At 41.3% G+C, this 23,657-nt stretch overlaps 1 protein-coding gene across 4 annotated transcripts in view; it reads right to left on the reverse strand.

The window, feature by feature from the left end:
• Positions 1-1,728: 1,728 nt before the first annotated feature.
• The window catches only part of ERCC6 (ERCC excision repair 6, chromatin remodeling factor), a 72,883-nt gene continuing 50,954 nt past the window's right edge, over positions 1,729-23,657 (reverse strand). For 2 of the 4 annotated variants that reach the window (XM_068548044.1, XM_068548043.1), the window contains exons 9-21: positions 21,545-21,715; positions 20,883-21,059; positions 16,348-16,464; positions 14,546-14,641; positions 12,067-12,282; positions 11,486-11,596; positions 10,980-11,099; positions 10,486-10,580; positions 9,721-9,866; positions 8,934-9,635; positions 6,857-7,061; positions 6,124-6,202; positions 1,729-4,973 (exon numbers count right to left, since the gene is read on the reverse strand). In XM_068548044.1, the coding sequence (XP_068404145.1) occupies positions 4,551-4,973; positions 6,124-6,202; positions 6,857-7,061; positions 8,934-9,635; positions 9,721-9,866; positions 10,486-10,580; positions 10,980-11,099; positions 11,486-11,596; positions 12,067-12,282; positions 14,546-14,641; positions 16,348-16,464; positions 20,883-21,059; positions 21,545-21,715 (2,658 nt within the window). In that variant the 3' untranslated portion in view covers positions 1,729-4,550. Of the gene's footprint in view, positions 5,117-6,123; positions 6,203-6,856; positions 7,062-8,933; positions 9,636-9,720; positions 9,867-10,485; positions 10,581-10,979; positions 11,100-11,485; positions 11,597-12,066; positions 12,283-14,545; positions 14,642-16,347; positions 16,465-20,882; positions 21,060-21,544; positions 21,716-23,657 lie in introns of all 4 variants that reach the window. The other 2 variants (XM_068548046.1, XM_068548045.1) reach the window with 2 other exon arrangements.

Raw genomic sequence — 23,657 nt, forward strand, 5'->3', positions numbered from 1 at the left:
AATGTGACTTTAAAAATGTTACTTGCTATAGCAACAAAAACTGTAGGATAACTAGGAGTTAATGTAAGATGTGCATGACCTTATAAAAGTGAAAGACATAATGGAATTATGCCTTTATAATATGTATTATAAACAGTGATATGCCCTATTCATAGATGAGAAACTCAGTAAACAATCCTCCCTAAGTTATCTGTACAGTCATTACAATTTCAAAAACAACAACAAAATCCAAACGTGATAAGTTGATCCCAAACAAAGGTCCAGGAACTAAGAAATTTTTTGGAAGATGAGGGGAATCATTCTACCATATATGATTGCCAATTATAAAGCTACAATTATTAAAACAGTGGGTTATTGGCAAAGTTAAGTAAGTGGACCAATTTAACAGAGTACAGAGCCCAGAAACATTCCCATAATTACATGGAAGTTAGATATAGTGATAGAGGAAGGCTTACAAGTCAGGAGGGAAAGGATGAACTATTTTTTTAAAAGGTGCTAGAAAAAGCAACTATCCACATGGTGTTTACAAGAGAGTTTATGAGAATGTAATCATGGCTTTAGGTTAGGAAAGGGGTTCTTAAATAAGGAAACAAAATAAAACATGAAAAGACTGAATTTGACTATATTTAAATTAAAAACTCTGTATGATAAACAATATCATAAAAAAGTTCTATGTTCTAATTCTCCATATTTTCATGCAAAAGTAAAGATCCCTCACAAAACTAAAAATCTATAAAATAGCTAGGAGTAAACCTAATATGAAACGTGCAAGACCTTCATGAAGAAAGTTATTAAAATTTTATCCAAGAATATAACATACTCTAATAAAATGAGGCCTATCATGATGCTAATGGGAAAAACTACATTAATTAAAAGAAGTCTATTATCCTCAAATTAATGTATAAACTAATACAATCCCAATCAAAAGAGCAACACAATTTTAGTGGAACTTAATAAACCGATTCTAAGATACACCTGAAACAGAAAATGCACAAGAATAAGACAATGAAGAAGGGGGAAAAAGGAAGGGAAACATGCCTATAGACAGCAAAACAATGTACAAAGTCGGACAGGGAAGTGTGTGGTCAGTAGAATAGAATCTAGATCCACTGTCCAGAAACAGACAATTTAGCATACGATAAACTAGGCATTTCAAATGGATGGAGAAAAGATTGGACTATTCAATAATAGTAGGAACAACTGCCTTTTCATTTTTGTTTGGGAAAGGGGGTAACCCCTAAGAGAGCAAATGATCTATAGTAAAAGTAGGCCAACATAACATGAACAAGCAATTTGTAATGGAGGATCTACAAATGGCCAAAAAACATGGAAATGTTTAGTTTTATAAGTAATCAGGGAAATTCAAGTTAAAACAAGGTATTTTCAACCACAATATTGTTTAGGAAAACAAACAACAAACTCCTGAGATTGATACGGCCTACTGTTGGCAAGGGTGTGGAGAAATGGTCCTTTTATGGAGTATGAATTGAAGGAAGCACTTTTCACTACAACCGTTAAAATTAAAAATCCACCTAATTTTAATTCCAGCAGTTCCATGAAGGTTGAGCTATACTTACAGGAACGAAAGGATATGTTGTATATAACGTTAAATGAAAAGTTAATAGTTGCAAAATAATAAAGATAATCCCATTTTTGTAAATCACATATAAAACAAAACCAGCTGCTGTAACAAAAAGACTCCAAAAGACAGTGGTTTAAACAAGTCAGGAATTTATTTTGCTCTTAACGGGTGAAAGGGAAGCACTTCAGGACTGGCAGGCCAACGTCTCCATCCTCAGCACAAGACTTCTCCCCACCTCACGTCACTGCTTAAGCTCCCACAGGCGTCTCAGCCAGCACAAGGGGGAATGTCGAATGGAGTGGACACCCAATTCCTTATTTAAGGGCCCAGTCTGGATGTCCTCTTTGTAGCCCATTGCCTGGTCACGTGGCCACAATTAACCATAAGGGAGGCTGGCAAGTAGAGTCGTGACCTGAGCAGCCACGTGTCCAGGTAAAAAGCAGGAATCTTATCAGTAAAGGAGAAGGGGAAAACAGACATTACAGCAGCAGTCTCTGCTGCATGCATCTGTAAAGGCATGGAAAACAGCCTGGAAGAATACACACCAAATACAGTACTTATCTCTGGAACACGAACAAGAGGGGGTGGGGAGGCAGAGTATTGCTTGAAAATTTTTAAAGAATGATAGTATATTCATGTATTAACTAAGGAATTTTTTAAATTTCACAAAATTTTAAAATCCTTTATTGTAGCTTAATACCAATATAACATTTTAAATACATTAAATCTATCTATATTGTACAAAGCTTTTAAAGTTCCACAAGTTAGATTTTATCTAAATGAATAAGTTACTCTATGTTGTTAAAACCATGATTTAGAGCATCTTCCTCTAAGCCTCTCCACCCAGAGGCACAATGACAATGTTCACAGATATCCATAGAGACACAGGCAAGGCGGTGGCTACCCAAGGTCTCAGCTGGTGGCAGAGCTGAGACAAGGCTTGGAGTGAAGGCCACCTTGCTGTGACTGCATCATAACTTTTGCTGGCATTTTCTACTTGATAAGAAGGCTACAACTTCCCTAGCTCGGTAGAGTTTAGATTTCACACAATAGAGCTAGGATGCCAAAGCACTTCACACTCGTGAACTGCATCGGTACTTGAATCCGAGGACAAAAGGGATGCAATTTTCTTATCGGTTAATGATTACAAAAATAAAAATAAAAAAAGAACCTCCCAGAAACAAAAGTCATGAATTTTGACTCCCTTCTGAGCCAAGTAGTCAAGTTTAGGATGTACTGACCTGTTTAAAAGTCTCTTCTATTATTTCTAGATAATGATGGCAGAATGAAGAAAATAATAGAATCTTCTTCCTCTAATACCGAACCACTTTAAAAACAGAATAAAATAAAAAAGCCAGAATCCAAAAAAAGAAGCAGAAAATCCTGGTGGGAATTATGACTCTGACAATGACATCTCCTAATCTAAGGGGAAGGATTCATGGCCCAAGCTATTTAACAAAATCTCAGAACAGAAAAGTAAAACCCAAGTCCACCAACCAAAAGCTGCATGCTGCCCAGCAGAGGCTCTCCCCGACCTCCAAACCCCCACCCCTTCTCTCTGGGTGGCAGGGAAGAGCATACAGGAGATCTGGACCCAGCTGCCTGATGTTAGCATGAGCAAGATGTAAAGAAACAGCATGGAAGGAAGGAGAGCACCATACAGAAAAATCAGCAAGAGTGAAAACAGCAGGCCAGAGGAAACAACTCTAAGAAACAAATTGCACCGTGACAGCTCTAGAAGACATTTAAGGAATCCAGTGAACTTCAGAAAACAGGACTTCAGAGCTGTGATGATAAAACAATGACAAGGAAAGAAAAGCAAGGCTAAGAAAACAAACTAAGGATCAAAACAACATCATCACAAAACTCTAAACACATAAACAACAGCCAGAAACAGATGCAGCTGAAAACCAAACCTCTAGAACAGAAGAGTCACAGTGAACGGAAAGGGAAAAGAGAGATGAAAATGACTGGACAGAAGAAGGAGAACAATGATGTCTGATATAAAGTTACCAGCATCCTTAGAAAGACAGACAATGAATAAGGTAAAAAATGTTCAAAGTTCCCTCCCAGGATGTAAGCAGACAGAGGGCTGGAATGGTGCTCACTATGTGGTGACGATGGTATATCCGGGTGTGGTCTGGAGCGATGTGCGTGTGCGTGTGTGTTTGCGTGTGCGTTGGTGGTTTTATTTGTAACTACTTTTGGTTCTGCTTGATTTTTTTTTTCTTAAGATAACATATATTTTCCTAAAACCGCTATTCACTATGCGGGGGGGAAAGGTGCCCCTTGCTTAAAATAAAGCCCCTGTAAACTGAGAAAACTACAGGTTTCTGCAAATACACGTCACATCATTTATTATCAAGCTATTCCATGTTTTACTAATAAAAATACCTGTCAATTTAACAGTACCTTAACAGAAGATCGTTTAAAGGCAACTAATAGGACTCAAAAGGTAACAAGTCCGATCTCTTTTTTGAGTGGCAAATATCGATTTAAACATTTAAAAGCTAGGTACCAAAAACAATTCTGTTATCAGATACTGATGAACTGATTTACTGAACAGGTCTAACTGAATATAAGACATGTTTTTAGCACCAATAAAAAGAATTCTTGAGAGTTCTGGTCTATAAACTTCTCAATGAGTAGTAATGTATCCCCTGACAGCATCTTCTGGGTAAAAGAACAAATGTGTTCCAAGGATTAACAGGTCCCTGATTTCATAATTAATTTTGGGGAAAAAAAAAAAAAAAGAAAAAAAAAGAAATACAGGTATTTTTAAAACTTTTAAGTTTCGGAGAAGAATTTCTTCCTCCTTAAAGTTTTAATTATGAGGTAGCTATCATTCAAAGTAAACATCAAATGCAGCCAACTTCCATCGACAAAACATACGATTATTAATCATAAGATTAATAATCAGAAATTTCCACTAGAAAAAGTCAATTTAAAGTTCAGAAGGTAATCTTGATCAGCAGTATTCTGGCTTGAGTTTCCAAATTCCTTCACCACCTGAAGTTCTATGAAAAGTGCACAGATTTCTCAGTAGTTCTCGAAAGACACAAGACTGTGATGCTGATAACTTGGATTCAAACTCCTGCAGTATCTCCCGAGTGCTGGCCTGGCCATCAACTTGGGCCTGAAAGGCAATGAAGTTTCTCATTTCTACCAGAAGGTCATCGTGTTCCATGCTGGAAGGCGGAGGAGCAGAAGCCTCTGGAAGGCACCCACTTTCACTTTCTAAGCGCTCTGGCAAAATTAGGTGGTTTCTAGCTCTCATTTTAGCCAACAGTGAGGACGAAGTGAGGGCCCCGGATGAAGGCTCTGCATCTTCAACTTTTCCACTAAAATGCTCCGAAACATTATCTTTTCCATCCTTTTTCATAGTGCTGTCCTGGAGGAAGAAGACCAGTGCATCGATATATTTAATCTCCAGTTTATGCTCCCACTACTTATTTCTCCAAAGGCTCTGAGGGGCCATAAGATAATACACGTGCCCAGGGCACTGAGGTTGATGGAGAATGGATGACACGCCGTCTAATGCAAAGGGAAAGGAGGAGAGTCAAGTGTCTAAATGCACCCACTCTTAGAAAACATTTCCTAAAAAAACCCAAAACTACACTATTTGCTTCGTCACCATCCTGAGGGACGAGAGTGGAGGGAGGGCAGAGAGGGTGGGGCCGGGCTTCCAAAGAAGGCTTCTAGGGAAACTGTCTCCAGGAGGTACGAGCACTGTGGGCATTTCCTGTTCTTCCTCCCAAATCTTCCCTGATCTGAGCACTGTGGGATAAGGAACAATATCAGAGCTGTACTTCCTTCACTTTTAAATCTTTGTACTACTTTACACCTCATGTGAGTTTCCTTAGAACAGCTACATAAATCTAGTTTTTCTTCACATTCCTACTGCTAAAAGAACATAACACAGGAAGTCAAAAAAAAAAGGTTCTCTATTCCTAAATGTGTTCATATTAATCTAAAACAGGAATCTGAACCTGGGAGTTTTCAAATTTTACAAGTAACATGACCCTTAAGCAGAGAAAAACAAAGTATTAAATGATAAGAGTATGGCCTACTATTTACTCTCAGTGAAGCACTCAAGGCCTTCGGGGTTGTAGGACAGACTAAAGGTCTAGAGGGCCTTTACTGAATGTTGTTTGTAATTTACTAGCTGCCAGAGCATTGTGCCCTGGCACAATCTGAGGGCATCCTGGGCAGTGGTCCTTGGAGCTAGTACTTCACCTCCGGATGGGGCAGGCGGTATGGGCAGCAACTCACACATCACCCATCCTTATATGAACTTTTGGAACACAAAACAGAGATTCTACTACGGATCTTGGGTTAAGGACTTTGTCTTTTCTAGGAAGTTAGCTGGCCCTTTTAAACTCACACAAAGGTACTTCATAAATGCATGAAAGCGCGTACAATACAAGTATCAGGTGTCATCATGCCAGTGATGCTCTTCACATGCGGAATCGAGTGAAATTTTCATGGCAATTCAATTAAGTAGATCTCACAAATGAAAAGTTGATAGGCTATCAGATTACCTGGCATTTCTCCTTTGGAGACGCTGAAGAGGGATGCTGCACAGAGAAGCTGGAGTTCCTTTTCTGACCAAATCTGCTCCTAAATACGGAAGGGAGTCATAGTTGATAAAACGTAACTTTGTGACTTACAGATGAGAATGCCCTTCCAACAACTAAACTCCTCTTGGAGCAGTTTTCTTCTGCACGGTTATTCTTTCACAGCCATGACGCTTCTGCTCCATCAGCCATGACGCTTCTGCTCTATCCCCTGAGATTCCTGTACTCTACTCTCCTAGTAAAGTAGCAGAAATTATTACTGCATCTCAAGTAAAAACCACTCAATATCCTTGCTCAACTTACTACCCCTTGAATTCTAGGTAGGGAAACTATTCTAAAAGAGCACACTGAATACCAGAGTAATTACTGATTGCTGAAACCTAGCTAATCGTCTTATTAAAGTTTAATCGTTATTCTGTACCTCTTACTATTTTTTACGACATCACCTCTTAAGCAAAACAGATTTCTCCTTTCCCTGAAAAATCAGCTTTGGAAAGGAGGGAATGAAGGCAAAGAAGAAGGTAAGATGATAAAAGTCTTTCCCCAAGTCACATACATCTGGCTGACCCAATCCCTCCCTGAGAGATTTTCTACTGCTGCAGATAAACAGGAGGAGGTATCCCCGCCTGCCCTGACTTTATTTCCAGCCCAGCAGGTTTGGCCTCCTCACAAGCATGGCAGGGTGGCAACCTCTTACCTTCTTCCTGCTGGTGCACCAGCCACCCCCCTGTGGCCGGTCCAGGTGGGAACACCAGATGCTGCTCTCAGACACCGCTGCCGAGAGAGTCTCAGTGCTTTGAGGGCATCCTGGGCCACACGGTTGGCCTCCGCCTCCACCAGCACGTAGTCTGGACTGGCTCCGTCCATGATGGCATCATGCTTCATGATGCTGTGCACACCCACTGGCAAGAGCAAAGGAAACAGTGGACGTGTTATTTCAGCTCGTACACAATCACACGTTTTCTTCTGTATAGGCTAGTGTGTTGTGGGTAGAGGAAACATCATGAACGTTTTTAGCTGCTATTCACCCGTGACCACCAGGACCCAGGAACTTTTACAAATGCTGCTGCTCTTCACCTGCATCTCTACCCAATGAGGGAGGGACTATCAACTGTCACTGCTGTGTATAATCAAAGCTTTAATAACCAAACTTCAACAAAAACTCTTCCCCGTTATCTGGAAAACTTTAAAATCTTCTACTAATATATTCTCTATTGAAGGGGGAAAATATACAAATATAAAATAAAACTACAGGGCTTCCCTGGTGGCGCAGTGGTTAAGAATCCGCCTGCCAATGCAGGGGACACGGGTTCAAGCCCTGGTCTGGGAGGATCCCACATGCCGCGGAGCAGCTGGGCCCGTGAGCCACTACTGAGCCTGCGCGTCTGGAGCCTGTGTTCCGCAACAAGAGAGGCCGCAATAGTGAGAGGCCCACGCACCGCGATGAGGATTGGCCCCCACTCGCCGCAACTAGAGAAAGCCCTCGCACAGAAATGAAGACCCAACACAGCCAAATATAAATAAATAAATAAATAAATAAATTTTAAAAAATAAAAAATAAAATAAAACTACAGAATTTCTAAAAAGTTATGATGATGGAAACACTACGTATCAGAAGAATCCAATGCAGTCATCAGTGGAAAATGCATAGCCCTAAATATTTCTATCAATAAAAATGAAAGAACAAAAATAAATGAACTGAATTCCAAGTCAAACAGTTTTATAAAAATTAGGACCAAAAAAACTCATCAAAACAACAACGAAAACAAAAGCAACAGGAAGAAAATACTGAAGATAAAAGCATAAATTAATGAGGTAGAGAACAACCATGGATCTAATTAATAAATCAAAAACTTGGTTTATTGGGAAAAAAAAAATCACAAAATAGACAATCTACTAGCTTAACCTGACAAAGGAAAAGGGGGGAAAAATATACAAAATTAGAAATGACAAGGGGGAAATTATCTTGAAACAGAAGCCAATTTAAAAAAAATTATTACAAGAGTATTTTCTATGCCTCCATACAAATAAACTGGAAAACCAGACAAGATAGATAATTTTTCTTAGGAAAATAGACCAGGAACTGTAGAAAAAAAACAGAGCAAGTTACCAATGAACTACCTTACAAGAAAGCATCAGGCCCAGATGGTTTCCTTCTGAGATGCCATACGTAAGCCTGCTTTCCTGAACAGAAACCCATTCAGCAATCTTTGGAAACTCAAGGCTGTCACCTTGGGAACACAATGACTGGTGAGACCTGAGTAAGACAGTCCCAGGGATGACTAATTTGTACAGGCTGGCCAGTCCCTCCAGGGTCCTGAGCAATTGTTGAGTCTGCTTTCCTAATTTTTCTCCCTTGTTATTAGCTACCAGCTTTCCTACTTCCAGAGTGCCTGCCTCTGGCCATGCCCCTGTCTCTCTCCCCCATGATCTGTCACTTTACTCTCCTGTGGTTGTTAAATCAGATAAATATAGCATGCAGAGAAATCATCTATGAATATTCAGGTAGTACAAATCTATTTTAAGCATTGTACCCCTCCTGTATGTGGTTAGAAGTCGAGTCCTATTGTTCTCCCAAGGTTCAAATTCTCCTCGGAAAGAGAAGTGAAAATGATTTTCAAAAATGTCAATACATTCCAAATCTGAGTTTTAGAAGGAAAAATACTTCCAGTTGAGCGCACACTCTGCACCGTCAGGAAAGGCTGCTTCCGCTAGAAGTGGCCCCCTCATTTCTATTCCTAGCACACCTGTGGCAAGGTCAGCAAAAGGAGTACCTGATTTTCTGAAAAGCTTTTCCAGGACGTAGTCGTCATGGCTGCGTTCCTTGGGCTCGCTCTCATTTTCATTGTCTTGCCTCCGGTACTGCTTCTTCTTCACCAGGTGTGGAATTCGAGTTCCCTCAAACTTGGCATCTCTGCAGTGCTTAGAGCTCTTAAGCTTTTGCTTCGGCCTCAGATGTTTCTCCAGGGTCTTTTCTTCTGCCACATGATGTTTCATTTTCGACTTGTGCTTATAAAAATTATTTTCTGTTTGCTCATTCTCCCAAAGAGGTTCTGTTTGAACCCGGAAGCTTTCTCTTTTATCAGAAAGACCCTCCTTTTCATCGATGCTTTCCTCACCAGACATCCTGTACATTTTGCTGATTCTTGGAGAATCTGAACCTTCCCCGTTTCCATGAATCACTGAGGAATCCTGCAGTCTGGACACTGCATCTGTCTCTTCTCCAAGCCTCTCACTGTTAGTTAGACTACAAGATGTTTGAGGAGCATCTTTCAAAGGATCACCTAGATTAGAAGTTACTGCATTCACTTCAGGTCCTATAGCTGTAGATTTCTCTTCAGAAGACGTGGCAACATTTGCAGATGTGTTAGAACCAGGGAACTTTTTACCTACTGGAATGTTCTGGTCTGTTCCAAAAGCCAGTTGAAGTTTTCTTTTTAAATGGCGTTTGGGTGTCTGAACCTCTGAACCAGTTCCTGTGAAAGGGAAAAATATGCTAGTGTTATACTGCATAATTCTTACGTATTTCGTTACTTTAAGTTAAATTATTTTATGAAATACCTGCAAAAATAGCACTTGTTTCAGTGCTCTGGGATGTATCAGGACTAGTCAGAGTAAACAGCTCATAAAGATCATTGGATTTGAAAAATCGCCTTTGCTTTGGATCTTTTAGCACTCTATTTGTCAAAAACTGCTTGAAGATTTGTCTAAAAAGATAGAAATTAAGCTGGTATGAAACAATGTTTAGCTGTACCTCAGAATTCTAAACATACAGTAATTGTTTATTAATAAGGTAGAAAAACAATCAGGTTCAAAGACATTTTTTAAAAACACACAATAAGACATCTAAGCTTATTTTAATGAGAAAGAAAAAATACAAAAGCAAAACAAGATAAAAAAACCAAAACACATATCGCTCAGTTACAGCAACTATTGCTCTAAGATGGAAAGACTTCCTTTCTTTTTTTTTTAATTAATTAATTTATTTATTTGCTGTGTTGGGTCTTCGTTGCTGCGCGCAGGCTTTCTCTAGTTGCCGCGAGCGGGGGCTTCTCTTGTTGCGGAGTGCGGGCTCAGTAGTTGTGGCTCGCAGGCTTAGTTGCTCTGCAGCATGTGGGATCTTCCCAGACCAGGGCTCGAACCCATGTTCCCTGCATTGGCAGGCAGATTCTTAACCACTGCACCACCAAGGAAGTCCCAAGACTTCTTAAAGTACTATTTTTTAAAAATTCCCTGCTCCAAACCCTGGCAGCGTTCCTCTCCCTCCTGCACACCCGCAACCAGGAGAGCAGCCTCCGGTCAAGGAGCACAGCCACGTGTACTGACCGGTGGTAAATCTTCTCTTCGATGGTGCCTGCGGTCAGAAGCCTGTACACCGTCACCTGTTTCTTCTGGCCTATCCGCCACGCTCGCTCCCGGGCCTACGGCAGAGAGATACAGCTCAACAAGGGCCCTTCTCAGCGATAAGCACTGACTAATAGCCGGTCGCTTCCTTCCACTCCCGAAATTAGAATTTTGGCTAATGAGGCTAAGTACACCCAAGGCCTATTAAGGAAGATAAACAGGCAGGTGACAAAACAGACCTAGCCAACTCTACCTGGAAAACAATGTGTGTCTGTCCCCTCCCACGTTCTCTTTTTACCCATGTCTAGTGTGCCTGCTACGGGAAAACTGTGAAGACCCTTACTCCAAGCTGAAGACAAGCTACAACCAAGATGTGAGCTATATGCTGAGGGTCACGTGGCACCGAAGGACGCTCCCGAGTGCAAGCCATCAGATAGTATGTCACCAACACGCTCCTTTAAACAAAATAAACGGACCTGCACGTCTGTGCTTGGGTTCCAGTCAGGGTCATAGATGATGACTCGGTTTGCCCCTGTCAGGTTGACTCCTAGGCCACCCACCCGAGTGGTCAGAAGAAACACAAATATGGATGTGTCCTAGAGGTAAGACACACAACACTCAGTATGCACATGGAAGACCAGTTACAGCTCTTCACCTCTGCCTTTACATATTCTCCACACGGAAGCCTGTTCCCAATACAAGCAATGGGTTATGCCCCAGAAACCTTTGGTCAGTCAAGATCCCATCTCACAGCTTCTACTTTTAATATCAATTATATTAGCAATATTTAAACCTGGGTTTTCAAGAAGGAATATACATTCTCTGTTTAAACACACACACATCCCAATAATCCAGAAATGCACTGAGTTAAAAGCACCCACTGCCCAATCCCAGATGTAGGCACTGTGGGTGCAGACCTCTCCTTCTTTCCCCTCTGCATAAAGTAGCACCATGTAACTACATCGTTCTGTTCACTTGTTACCTCATTGTATCTTGTAATCAGTGGTTGTCTTGAAGCTATCGCAGTGGTACCATCCATCTTGAGATAGGAATACTTTTGGGCCCTAAGGAATACTTCAAATATGTCCAACATCTGTTTGGGAGAAGGGGTGGAGGATGTTAAGAGTTTAAAAATCAAATGTACACCTCCAGTGAGTACTCCACATTTGTGTAAAGAGTCACATCCTCCCCAAAAGGCTTATATTAAAAGCGGTTTCCTGATTCGAGGAAGATAAATGTAACTACTGCAAGAATATTTTTGGTATTTCCAAACTGTTAATTCTTACAAGTTTTGTAATCAGCACGGCATTTATTTGAGTTCAGACCCAAACTCACCTGCACCCCAGAATCACGTGGTAATAAGCCTTTTTTAAAAAGCCAACTTCTGGGCACCAACTCTAGAGAAAGATCCCATCTCCCAAAGAGCTTTGCAGGCTGCCACTTCAGTGTCAATGGGTGGATTTGCCTTTGGAATCAGTATTTTAGACAATATCTCATTTTTTGAATAATGGTTGTGAGTCATAAAGAACCAACTTGTTTCTTGTATGAGGTTTGTATACTCACCTGCCTGGACTGAGAAAACAGCAATACTCGTTGGCCCTGCTTGTGCCATATTTTCAACAAGGACTCAACAACTATCATTTTCCCAGAACGTTTCCAGTGTCCAAACTGATCTTCCCCTAGTTCATCATCTGGAATACCTTTAAGATTCTTGGGGCCTCCAGAAAAGAGATCAGGGTGGTTGCAGATTTTTCTTAGGGCTACAAGTCCAGAGAAAATCTATGGTACAAAAGAATTACACGCACTCAGATTACCCCACGTAAAATACTATTCACTCCGGAAGGAAAGGAAGGAGGCTGTTTGACATGTAACACAGATTAAAAAGTAATTCTTCACCAGCTTCTTAGTTTCCTCCCTAATCACAGCGTATTAGGAGCTGGAAGAAATCAACCTTTACACATCTTCTTTTCCAGATAGGGCAAGTTCTCTAAAAACAAAAAAAATCCTTTTGGACCAAACATATCTACCAGGGTCACATTCAACTGCTGATGATTTATTTTCCCTCTAGAAAAAAAAGTATGCAGTTCACAGTATATAAAAAACTGACTCACCTTTTAAATATAAATAAGAAACATCATGCCCATCTAAAACTTAGGGAAATCTATCATGTAACTTAACAAATGCATTTATTTTATTATTTTTTTTAACATTTTTATTGGAGTATAATTGCTTTACAGTGGTGTGTTAGTTTCTGCTTTATAACAAAGTGAATCAGTTATACATATACATATATCCCCATTATCGCTTCCCTCTTGCGTCTCCCTCCCTCCCACCCTCCCTATCCCACCCTTCTAGCTGGTCACAAAGCACCGAGCTGATCTCCCTGTGCTCTGTGACTGCTTCCCACTAGCTATCTATTTTACAAACAAATGCATTTAAATATTATACTCCTAAGTACCTCACTAGAAGTTCTATATTTTAACACGTGAGTCAGAGGTTGAAATTCCCTTTACCTTTACATTAGTTTATCAGAAAACATACCCACGTGGAAAATCCACGGATGGGAATGACGTGCAGGCCTGTTCACGCAGCAGAAGGGCTTGGAGACCCCAAGCGAGAGAGCCCACCCGCCCGCCCCAACAAGAGGGAATCTTTCACAGGTTTCACCCCTGACTCAAGTCACACTCACCAGTATAAAAGCTCAAGTGGAAAAAGATAAATCAAGCCAAAAATCAAAGAGTATGGTAGTTTTAACTAGTAATCAGTTAAACAAATAAACAATAAACGATCTGAACAAAGCAGGAACCCCATCACCCCTCCCCAGAGTCATCTGTAACTTGTCTTCCTTCCCGGAGATCTCTGCTGTCCAATACAGCAGTCACGAGCCATGTGTGGCCACTGAGCACGTGAAGTGTGGCTAGTCCAAACTGAGATGTGTTTACCAATGTAAAATATCCAATTTTGAAGACTTAGTACAAAAAAGAGTAAAATATCTCAGTAGTTTAAAATTTTTGATTACATATTAAAATATTTTAGATACATCAGGCTAAATAAAATATATTATCAAAGTTGATTTCACCTGTTTTGCTTCTTAATCTTTTTTAATGTGAGTACTAGAAAATTTAAAATCACACATGTGGCTTGCGTTCTCTATCTACTGGACAGTGCTGATCTAGACCACCTAAGGCTTCACAACTTGGAGACACGTGAAGATAAGTTAAGGGGAGATACAGGAGAGATGAATAAATGTGAATGATTTAAAAACCTCCTAGAGATGCCAATGACAGATGAAATAAATAGTAAGAGCTGGGTAAAAGAACAAAAATGCCTTAATCTGGAAGAAAAAACATGTAGATACTACGGAACACAGGCAGCCTTGTCACCCACACTCATCTCTATCTGGCTCCATGCAGGAGGCAGGAAAGTGTATTTCCGAGCATCCCATGCTACTCACAGCTGTACCTCCAACGAGGATGGATCAAGGACTAAGGAAGTCTTACATGTCAAATAAAAATACAATTCACACTTCAAGATACTGAAGCACAAAGAAGTTGAAGAGTTTACATGAAGCTTTTGACTAAAGCTGATGATAAACTTACTACATGTGCTTAATGAAGAGACGTTTACCCACATATATTGCTGAATATGGCCAATAACTAAAATGTTATTACTTATACAAAAATGTATAACAATAATTCTTCCTCTGTGCACCCCAGCAGTCCGGGGCTGCTCCCGACATGCTACATAGGAACAGCAATCCCTGTAGGACCCACCATTACAGACCCTGTTGTCTAGTGCATTCTTCCACTAGACCATGCAGTGCTGGGTTCAAGTGTAACAGTGCTGCAGTACAGATAAAAAGGGAGCATGCTCAAACTGTGTGTTCTCTTACTTCTGGAAGGGCTTCAAATGAAGTGAAGGTTCACACCCAGATATTTTCAAGAGGGTAATAATAGTGAATCCTTGACTAGTACTAGTTTCCTTTCCTCCCCCACTTTCCTTGGTCCACAATTCTTTCTCCAGCTTCTATTATTTGGCTGACCTGCATCTCTCCATTGAGAATTCTGTAAACTTCTTTGGAATCAATGAAATTTTGGTAGACTTTATGTTGCTCATCTGTAAGACGGCAAAATAAGACCTAGGGGGAGAATAAAAACAGAGCTGAAAAAAAAAACTTAACAAAACAAAATAACTAAAATATTAACAAAATGTACTCATCAAAAGAGCACAATGTATGTAATTTTCACAGTGTACCTCTTATTAAAAACAAAACAAAAAAAAGCCACATCTCAGAGCTGAGCAAAAAAGAGCTCCCTCCTCTCAACAGCCCCCTCCGTTTCTGTCTTCCATCCACTTTTTGGTCCCCACCCCACTATCCCGGGAGTCCCTGAAGCCTGGCTTCCTGCTCATGGGGAAGTTCAGGACCAGGTGCACAGCACTTCCTCCATCCCAGCCTCCGAGTGCTCAGACCATCTCAGCTCGCAAGCCCCTCAACCCACACTTCACTTCAGCAAACCTGACCAGGGGCCTTAACCTTGCCTGGCACACCCCCTCCCTTTCCTGGAGTTCTAAGCCATCCCCAAGTTTACAAGACTCACTTCTGACAACCCCTTATCCTGCCAGCCCAACGGCACCTACTAATCCATGCCCCCACGCTCCCCTCACCCCCCAACGTTCTGCCTCTCAACCCTCCTCTCTTTCTCCAAGACCACCGCCACCATTCACGGCCTATGCTCCTCGGCTAGTCACAAACCAACGTATTTTCCTTCAGCTACCCCTCTGCCACCCACTGCATCTGCCCTGCAAACTTCCAAAAGAAGAAGAACTCAACTGCCTGCCTTCTCCACTCTTTTCTGCTAAGTGCTGAGTGCCGCTGGAGACAGCCCCACCAGGGCGGCGTCCTAGAGAGGACCCCCGCTCAGCACCCGCTCACCCCCAGACGGCCGTGACAACACTCCTCACTCTCCCCAAGCCACCCACCCACCACCTGTGTCTCAACCTCTACTTAAAAACATCAAAAACAAAAAAACAGAAATAGAAACTGAAGCTATCAGGCCTGATTTCCTAATGTTCACTCTGTAAAATGTATCTACTTCTTCATCTGCCACACCTGGTTGTTTTCCTTTATTCTCAGACCAGTAGGTCCCTGCATGGGACCCAGGACAACCCTTTCATCTTTGCACCAGATCTGAAAACCCACTCATCTTCCTCAGATCAGTGCTCCACACCTTAGATGCTCCAAAAGCTGAGGGGGATGCTTCCCTGGTGGCGCAGTGGTTAAGAATCCGCCTGCCAGTGCAGGGGACACGGGTTCGAGCCCTGGTCTGGGAGGATCCCACATGCCACGGAGCAACTAAGACCGTGCGCCACAATTACTGAGCCTGCGCTCTAGAGCCCGCGAGCCACAACTACTGAGGTCCGCGCGCCTAGAGCCCGTGCTCCGCCAACAAGAGAAGCCACGGTGATGAGAAGCCCTCGCACCGCAACCAAGAGTAGCCCCCGCTCGCCGCAGCTAGAGAAAGCCCGCGCGCAGCAACGAAGACCCAATGCAGCCAAAAATAAATAAATTAAATAAATCAATTTAAAAAAAAAAAAAAAAACTGAGGGGGAAAACTCCCTGAAAGGATGTGCACAATGACCACCTCCACTTCCCCGCCCTCCAGTCACTCCTGAGCCCAGCAGGCTCACCTATCGTAGGCAGGTATATACAGCTGTAGACTAGCCTGCCCCACAGCACCAGAGACCACACCTGTTAGCCTCACCTATTCTGTATGTGAAAAGCAGGGTGAATGACAGGTACACCTGTGTTTTAGGAATGTTTTGATAATTCCTGTATTTACAGACCTGTTCGTTTTTATCTGGCAAAGAAAGGCTCATTTTGACATCCGACTTCATTCTCCGCAGTAGGTATGGATTTATGGTATCTCGTAGAACACATGCACACTTATAAGCAGTTTTAACCTTTAATAAGAGAAAAGGGGAAACAATTACTGTATATCTAAGGAATGCATTTGTTCTTACCTCTCAATTGATTCCAATGCTTAAAAAAATTTTTTTAAAACAATGACCAATGGTCGTACAAAATTGTTGGAAACAGTAGGAAAATGGTTTGTAAAAATTTAAGTTCCATATACTCCAGGACGCAGTAGCTTTCATAATAATATCATCAGTAAAAAAACAAAACAAAATGAAACTTCTCATTAACCAAAATGTACGAAAGAACAACTGGTAATTTTGTGCCCTGTTCCACCTCTATTTAATTATTATTATATAGTTAAACCCTAAAGTGGAGATTTATTCAGTGCTTGACCCCCTCTAGGGAAAAAAACTGCTTTCAAACAAATCTCAGTTTATAATCTTGTACTCTCCAATAGCCACAAAGGAACTGCTACTCCGCAAGACTGAAGATCAAACACTAACTCAGGGAAACGCTGCAGCAAGGGGAACAGCAGATAATAAGCAGAGATTACTGCCCACAGGAGACTCCGAGAGTAAGTTCAAGAAAAGCCCTATGATCCCAGAAATGAAAGGTCACTCCAGCCTAAAATGGAGCATATGGCTCTGTAATGGAGCCCAGCCACATGAGATGGGTATTAACTGTCCAGAGAAAAACAAAGACCCACAGTGCAGGAAACCACTCTCTCTGCAATTCACTTAAAGGCAAACACAGAAATCAATAAATTATTGATACTTTGAAAAAAATCTAAATAGGCTTAACAACCTAGTAAACGCTATTTAACGGAACAAGAAAATTTCCAACCAAAGCTTAAATTTAAGAAAGTTATTCAGCAAAATGAATAATAAAAAGAGCCTGAATAAACACAGAAAAATTCACGTTAAAAAATTAACATGGTAAAAAAGAAAACACCTTAAAAGACCCTAAGAACACCTCACTCAAGTCTGTATACATGTATGTCATGTATGTGTGTATATCTTGTATGTCTGAACATAAAAACAGTTTTACTTGGACCAGCAAACAGTAACAAAGAAACTCCATTCATCAACGACTTTCGGTTACAGGTAACCCTGTAAATGTATCATTAAGACATTGATAAAAATTACCTGAAGATGATAATCAGGTACATTTTACGGCTCGTAATGCTGAGATAAATTTCAAAATTTAACAAGACACTGCAGTCCTACCAAGGAAGCAAGTACATTATTTAAAATCTTCCTAAAAATATATACAGCATGTGAAGGAAACTCTGCCCACATGCTCACGTCTATCTCCATTTCTCTCCTCTCGGAGAATGAGTGAGATGCTGATGGCGCTGGAAACCCAGGGCTGGGCTGGCGAGTGGCCTGGCAGCTCGCTCTCTCCTGTCCGTCTACCCTTCTGGAAAGTCCGCCCGCCCCCAGCCCACTTGTGCTGAACTTGCAAGGGTTGGAGCTCAGAGTGGCTGGGAACGGGTCTGTTTCTCACACCCCACTCTCCCCAGAGGAAGATCTTAAGCTCTAAACTGGGGTGGGGATGTGAGAGCAGGGAAGACCAAGAAACCCTATTTTAGCTTTGACGTCACGCCACATTCTCCAGTCCAACTTTCGAGCCAATTCTATATTGAATTCCCTTCTGCTTCTTGTGTCTGCCTCTCTGTGAGTAAAAACGCACAGTGGGGATCCAACTGTGCTCCTCCGTCACTCCACCTCCCCACTGCTATGGAAAGTGGACACCTTGCTGAGCCCGCTCACGCTTCCTTCCTATTCCTGAGGAGGCAGAGTGATAACTCCTCCCCAGTTCTGCCTCTTCCAGAGCCCAGTGACCTCAGGCAAGTCACCAAAACGCTCAGTCTCAATAACCTTGAGCATGAAATGAGGAGGCTCAACTAGATGACTCCTCGGGTTCTTTTCAGTTCTAAAATCCCCTGCACAGGCTTAATGTACAAATCCAAGAGGCAGTCCATGTTTTGGGTAGTTAATGTTCTTCCCCCTCACCCTCCTCAGCCTTTCTAGGTCCTAATCATCCCTCACCCAGGAAGCCTGCCTTGACTCCCACAAGCTCTGCTATTGGCTATCTCCCCTGAGCACAGTCTTCATTACCCTATACTGTGATCATCTGTTTATTTACCACTTTCCCCCCTGCACACTCTCCACTGGACCAGGAATGCTACTCAAGGGAAGGCTCTGATTGTCAGCCGTTCCCCATCATTTTAGCCCCAGCCTGACACACAAAATATCTGCTGACAGACTATCTTCTTGGGATTCACTATTTCATGGCAACTATGGACTTAAAACAAAAAGGAGCGAATAAAAGCAGTACCTCTGCTCCCAAGGACTTTACAGTCTAAAAAGGGAAAAAAGGTAAGTGCACAAACTTCTGAAACAAGGACTTCAAGGAAGAAACAGACCATATTCGCACCGCCTCAAAGTATCCCCCCATAAATGACTTATTAATTATAAAGGAGAAGTGGTAGCTTCAAAGAGCTTAGAAATCTGACACACAACACCTTGCCCAGTAATCAGACCACCACCGATGAAGGGACAAAGCAACAGCATGTGCCTCCAGATACGAGTAAAGCGCTGAGAAAGACAGGTCACTTCTGTGATACTCCTGCCCAAAAGGCATAACCTGACTCCAATCACAAAGAATGGAAAACAAACCCAAGGTGAGGCACATTCTATGAAATAATAGGCCTGTAGTCTTCAAAAATGTCAAGTCATGAAGCCAAAAGAAAGATCAGAGGAACAGCTTCAGATTAAAGGAGACTAAAGAGACATGGAAATTACTGGAATAACTGGCACAATGTGAATGACAGATTAGATAACCGAATTACATCAATGTTACATTTCCTCCTGATTTTGATGTTTATACTATGGTTATGTAAGACAACAACCCTGTTCTTAGGAAATATACACTAAAGGATCTGGAGAAAAGGGGCATCGTGTCTACAACGTACTCAGATGATTCAGAAAAAAAAAAGTATAACTTTGTGTGTGTGTGTGTGTGTGTGTGTGTGTGTATAGAGAGAGAGAGAGAGGGAAAGAGGCGGAGAGAGAGAGAGAGAGACAGAGAGACAGAGAGACAGAGACAGGTAGGGAAGGAGGAGGGAGGGAAGGAAAGATAAAGCAAATATGGCAAAATGTTAGCAAAATGCTAACAATTAGGGAATCTAGGAGTTCTTTTTACAGTTCTTGCAACTTTCTGTTAAGTTTGAAATTATTCCAAAATAAAGAGTTAAAAAAAAAAAAAGAACAGGATACATGAAGGATAACGGGGATTCAGTGGAGGAAGAGAGCTCTCGTAAAAGTTAATTAAAAATCAAAAATCATTCCATCTCAAAATTTTAAAGGTATTAAAATGGTTTCTGACAGTCCTCTAATCTTAAAGGTCTAAAATTCTTTTTCTAGTTATGTATTTTATTTCTGGCTCAGTCATAACCTGGCAGGTACAGGCCCCCACCTGAGAGCTGTGCAGAGACCCAGCCTCTCATGGAGGCTGGAGCCTGCCCCCAAATGCCATGAACCGCCCTCCAGTTGGCCTCACCTCCTAACGTTCCTGTCTGTGACAACCGCACTCTACCAGTCACCAGGCCTGAAACCTCAAGGGTCTGCTGCAGCAAGCTCAGCAACCCCCCCCCCACCAATTTCCTTTACCTTATCAACCTCCACATCTTGTTTGTTCTGCCTAGAAAACGCCACTTGGGACTCTTGCTCTGGACCTGCTTTCTCAGGACCATCACCCACATCTAGGTCCAGGCTCTCATCACCCTCACCCCCAACGATTCCTGCAGGTCCCTCAATGCCAACCTCCCTCCCACAACTACCTGCAGCCTGAGTAACCCTCCAAGAACAGCCTGCTCCCAGCCTCCTGCTCAAACACCTTCAATGGCTCTTCCCTGCCTAAGGGCTCCTGCCTCCCTTCAAGGCCCCCACTGCCGGCATCCACAGCTTTCCTGCAACTCCCCCAAAAGCATCTCCAGTCCAGTCAAGCGTGTCTCTTCGCTGCTCGTGGTCACACAGAGTGGCTGTGTTCATACTGTTGCTCTAACCTAGAATGTCCCACTTTTCCCAGCCTGTTTTCCCAGGATCAGGTTAAAGGGTATAGGTCTTGTTAAGTCTTCCCTGGTGTCCCCTTTTCTAAGCTTGTAAAGTACTTTATAAGATGCACTACCCAATTTGCACTATTATATGCTGTCCAGAAGTGACTCACTCTTATCTCATAATTTCTGACTGCTCTTGAATATTTTACATGATTTTTTAAAAACTCATCTGGAAAATTATGTGCTATCAAGCAAAAATAATTTTGTGGTTTTTATCAGATACTAATTTATAAGCTTGGTCATTTCCCTTGCATTCTGAATGACTTGGCTACAAAGTATAGTATTTAGTAGGAACGTTTTAAATATTAAAATACCAGAAGTGTCACCTGCCTGATACATTACCTGTACTGGGGAGGCATTTGAATACCCCCCCATGGTGATGGGGACTGAGAACTGCTCCATAAACACAGGCAACGTGCCCAACTTTCCCGGGAAGATGAAATCAAAGAGTGACCACAGCTCACGGAGGTTATTCTGCATCGGTGAGCCAGACAGGATGATGCGATGAGGGGTGCGGAACTGTTCGGGGAAAGCAAGGACGTTTCTGTTAAATTCACCTTGTAGCAGATGATCACCAACCCTACCCCAAAACACTCCCATGCAATCTTATTATTTAACACAACTACATATTATTTTGGTCTCCTCTAAAACGTAGACACTTTATGCAACTTTAATTCTTCAATTACACATAGATTAAAATATATATATATAGGGGAGAATTTTTCTTACTGTTCAAGCTGAAGACTATGGACCAGAGTTGGATTTGGTTACATTCTAACAACTGATCCCTACAAGAGACATTAAGTAATGTGAACAATGAGAATTTTAGAAAACATGATTAAGTGCGAGAATGAAAAGTGTTCTACATTAAGGCAAAATGTGTATTTCAAATTCCTTATGCAAAAGCACAAGGAAAGATTCAATAAGTCTGTTACTAAAAGCAGAGTTTATTCTCAATTAAATATTATCCACCTGGAAACCCTCCTTGTTATAAGAGGTCACACCTGTTTGCAAGCAAGAGTGATGGCAGCATTTGGATTCCGAATTTTGTGTCCTTCGTCCAAGATCACGTAGTGCCAGTCATGCCTGCTAATATCATCTTGCATCAGTCGAACGTAGGAGTAAGAAGTGATCAAAATCCCATGACAATGAGCAATATCTTGAATTAGTTTCTCCTAAAACGATGACAAAATGGTAAAGCCAGTTTTAAATAAGAAGTTAAATGAGCATGACTCTTAAAATCAACCTTTTAAGGACTTCCCTGGCAGTCCAGTGGTTAAGACTCCCCGCTTCCAATGCAAGGAGCACGGGTATAATCCCTGGTCGGGGAACTAAAATCCCACATGCCACATGGCATGGCCAAAATAAATAAATAAATAAAATCAACCTTTCATGTGGAGAAAAGGGAACCCTCCTGCACTGTTGGTGGGAATGTAAATTGATACAGCCACTATGGAGAACAGTATGGAGGTTCCTTAAAAAACTAAAAATAGAACTACCATACGACCCAGCAATCCCACTACTGGGCATATACCCTGAGAAAACCATAATTCAAAAAGAGTCATGTACCACAATGTTCATTGCAGCTCTGTTTACAATAGCCAGGACACGGAAGCGACCTAAGTGTCCATCGACAGATGAATGGATAAAGAAGCTGTGGCACATATATACAATGGAATATTACTCAGCCATAAAAAGAAACAAAATTGAGTTATTTGTAGTGAGGTGGATGGACCAAGAGTCTGTCATACAGAGTGAAGTCAGTCAGAAAGAGAAAAACAAATACCATATGCTAACACATATATATGGAATCTAAAACAAAATGGTTCTGAAGAACCTCGGGGCAGGACAGGAATAAAGACGCAGACGTAGAGAATGGACTTGAGGACACGGGGAGTGGGAAGGGTAAGCTGGGACAAAGTGAGAGAATGGCATGGACATACATACACTACCAAATGTAAAACAGATAGCTAGTGGGAAGCAGCCACATAGCACAGGGAGATCTGCTCGGTGCTTTGTGACCACCTAGAGGGGTGGGATAGGGAAGGTGGGAGGGAGACGCAAGAGGGATGAGATATGGGGATATATGTATATGTATAGCTGATTCACTCTGTTATACAGCAGAAACTAACACACCATTGTGAAGCAATTATACTCCAATAAAGATGTTAAAAAAAAAAAAAGAAAAGAAAGAAGTAGCCATAGATACCAGGAACAAACAGGGGATGGGCAGGGAAGAAATAGGTGAGGGAGATTAAGCGGTACAAACTTCCAGTTGCAAAATAAATGAGTCAAGGGTGAAATGCACAGTGCGGAGGAATGTAGTCAATAACTATGCAATATCTTTGTATGGTAACATATAATAATTAGGCTTATCATGAAGATCATTTTGAAACCTATAGAAATATTGAATTACTATGTTGTGTAACAGGAATTAACATAGTGTTATAGGTCAATTATACTTCAAAAACAAACTCATAGAAAAAGAGATCATAGTTGCGGTTACCAGAGGTGGAAGATGGGGGGGGAGGAGGAATTGGATGAAGGCAATCAAAAGGTACAAACTCCCAGTTATAAGCTAAGTACTAGGGATGTAATGTACAACGTGATAAATATAATTAACACTCCTGTATGTTAGGTATGAAAGTTAAGAGAGTAAACTCTAGAGTTTTCATCACAAGGAAATTTTTTTCTATTCCTTTAATTTTGTATCTATATGAGAGGATGAATGTTCGCGAAGTTTACTGTGATAATTATTTCATGTGTATGTATCTCAAATCATTATGCTGTACACCTCAAACTTCTACGGTGCTGTATGTCAATTATATCTCAATAAAACTGGAAGGAAAAATAATAAAATGTTTAAAAATTTTTAAAAAAATCAACCTTTCAATCATGATGCAATCTAAAGCACTTTATAAATATGTACACAAACATAATACATACAACAGAAGTATACATATCAGCAGTGAAGTTTATGTTTCATTAATCTGTAAGTCGTAAACACTGACTAGTATGTCCACTACTGTGGGGGAGGAGGGCTCATAAGAAGACCAGAAAAACGTATAACATGTAAACACTTACCCAATTTTTATTTTTCCAAAACATCCTTTGTGT

This window comes from Eschrichtius robustus, chromosome 7, assembly GCF_028021215.1.
Source record: "Eschrichtius robustus isolate mEscRob2 chromosome 7, mEscRob2.pri, whole genome shotgun sequence".
Taxonomy (NCBI): Eukaryota; Metazoa; Chordata; class Mammalia; order Artiodactyla; family Eschrichtiidae; genus Eschrichtius; species Eschrichtius robustus.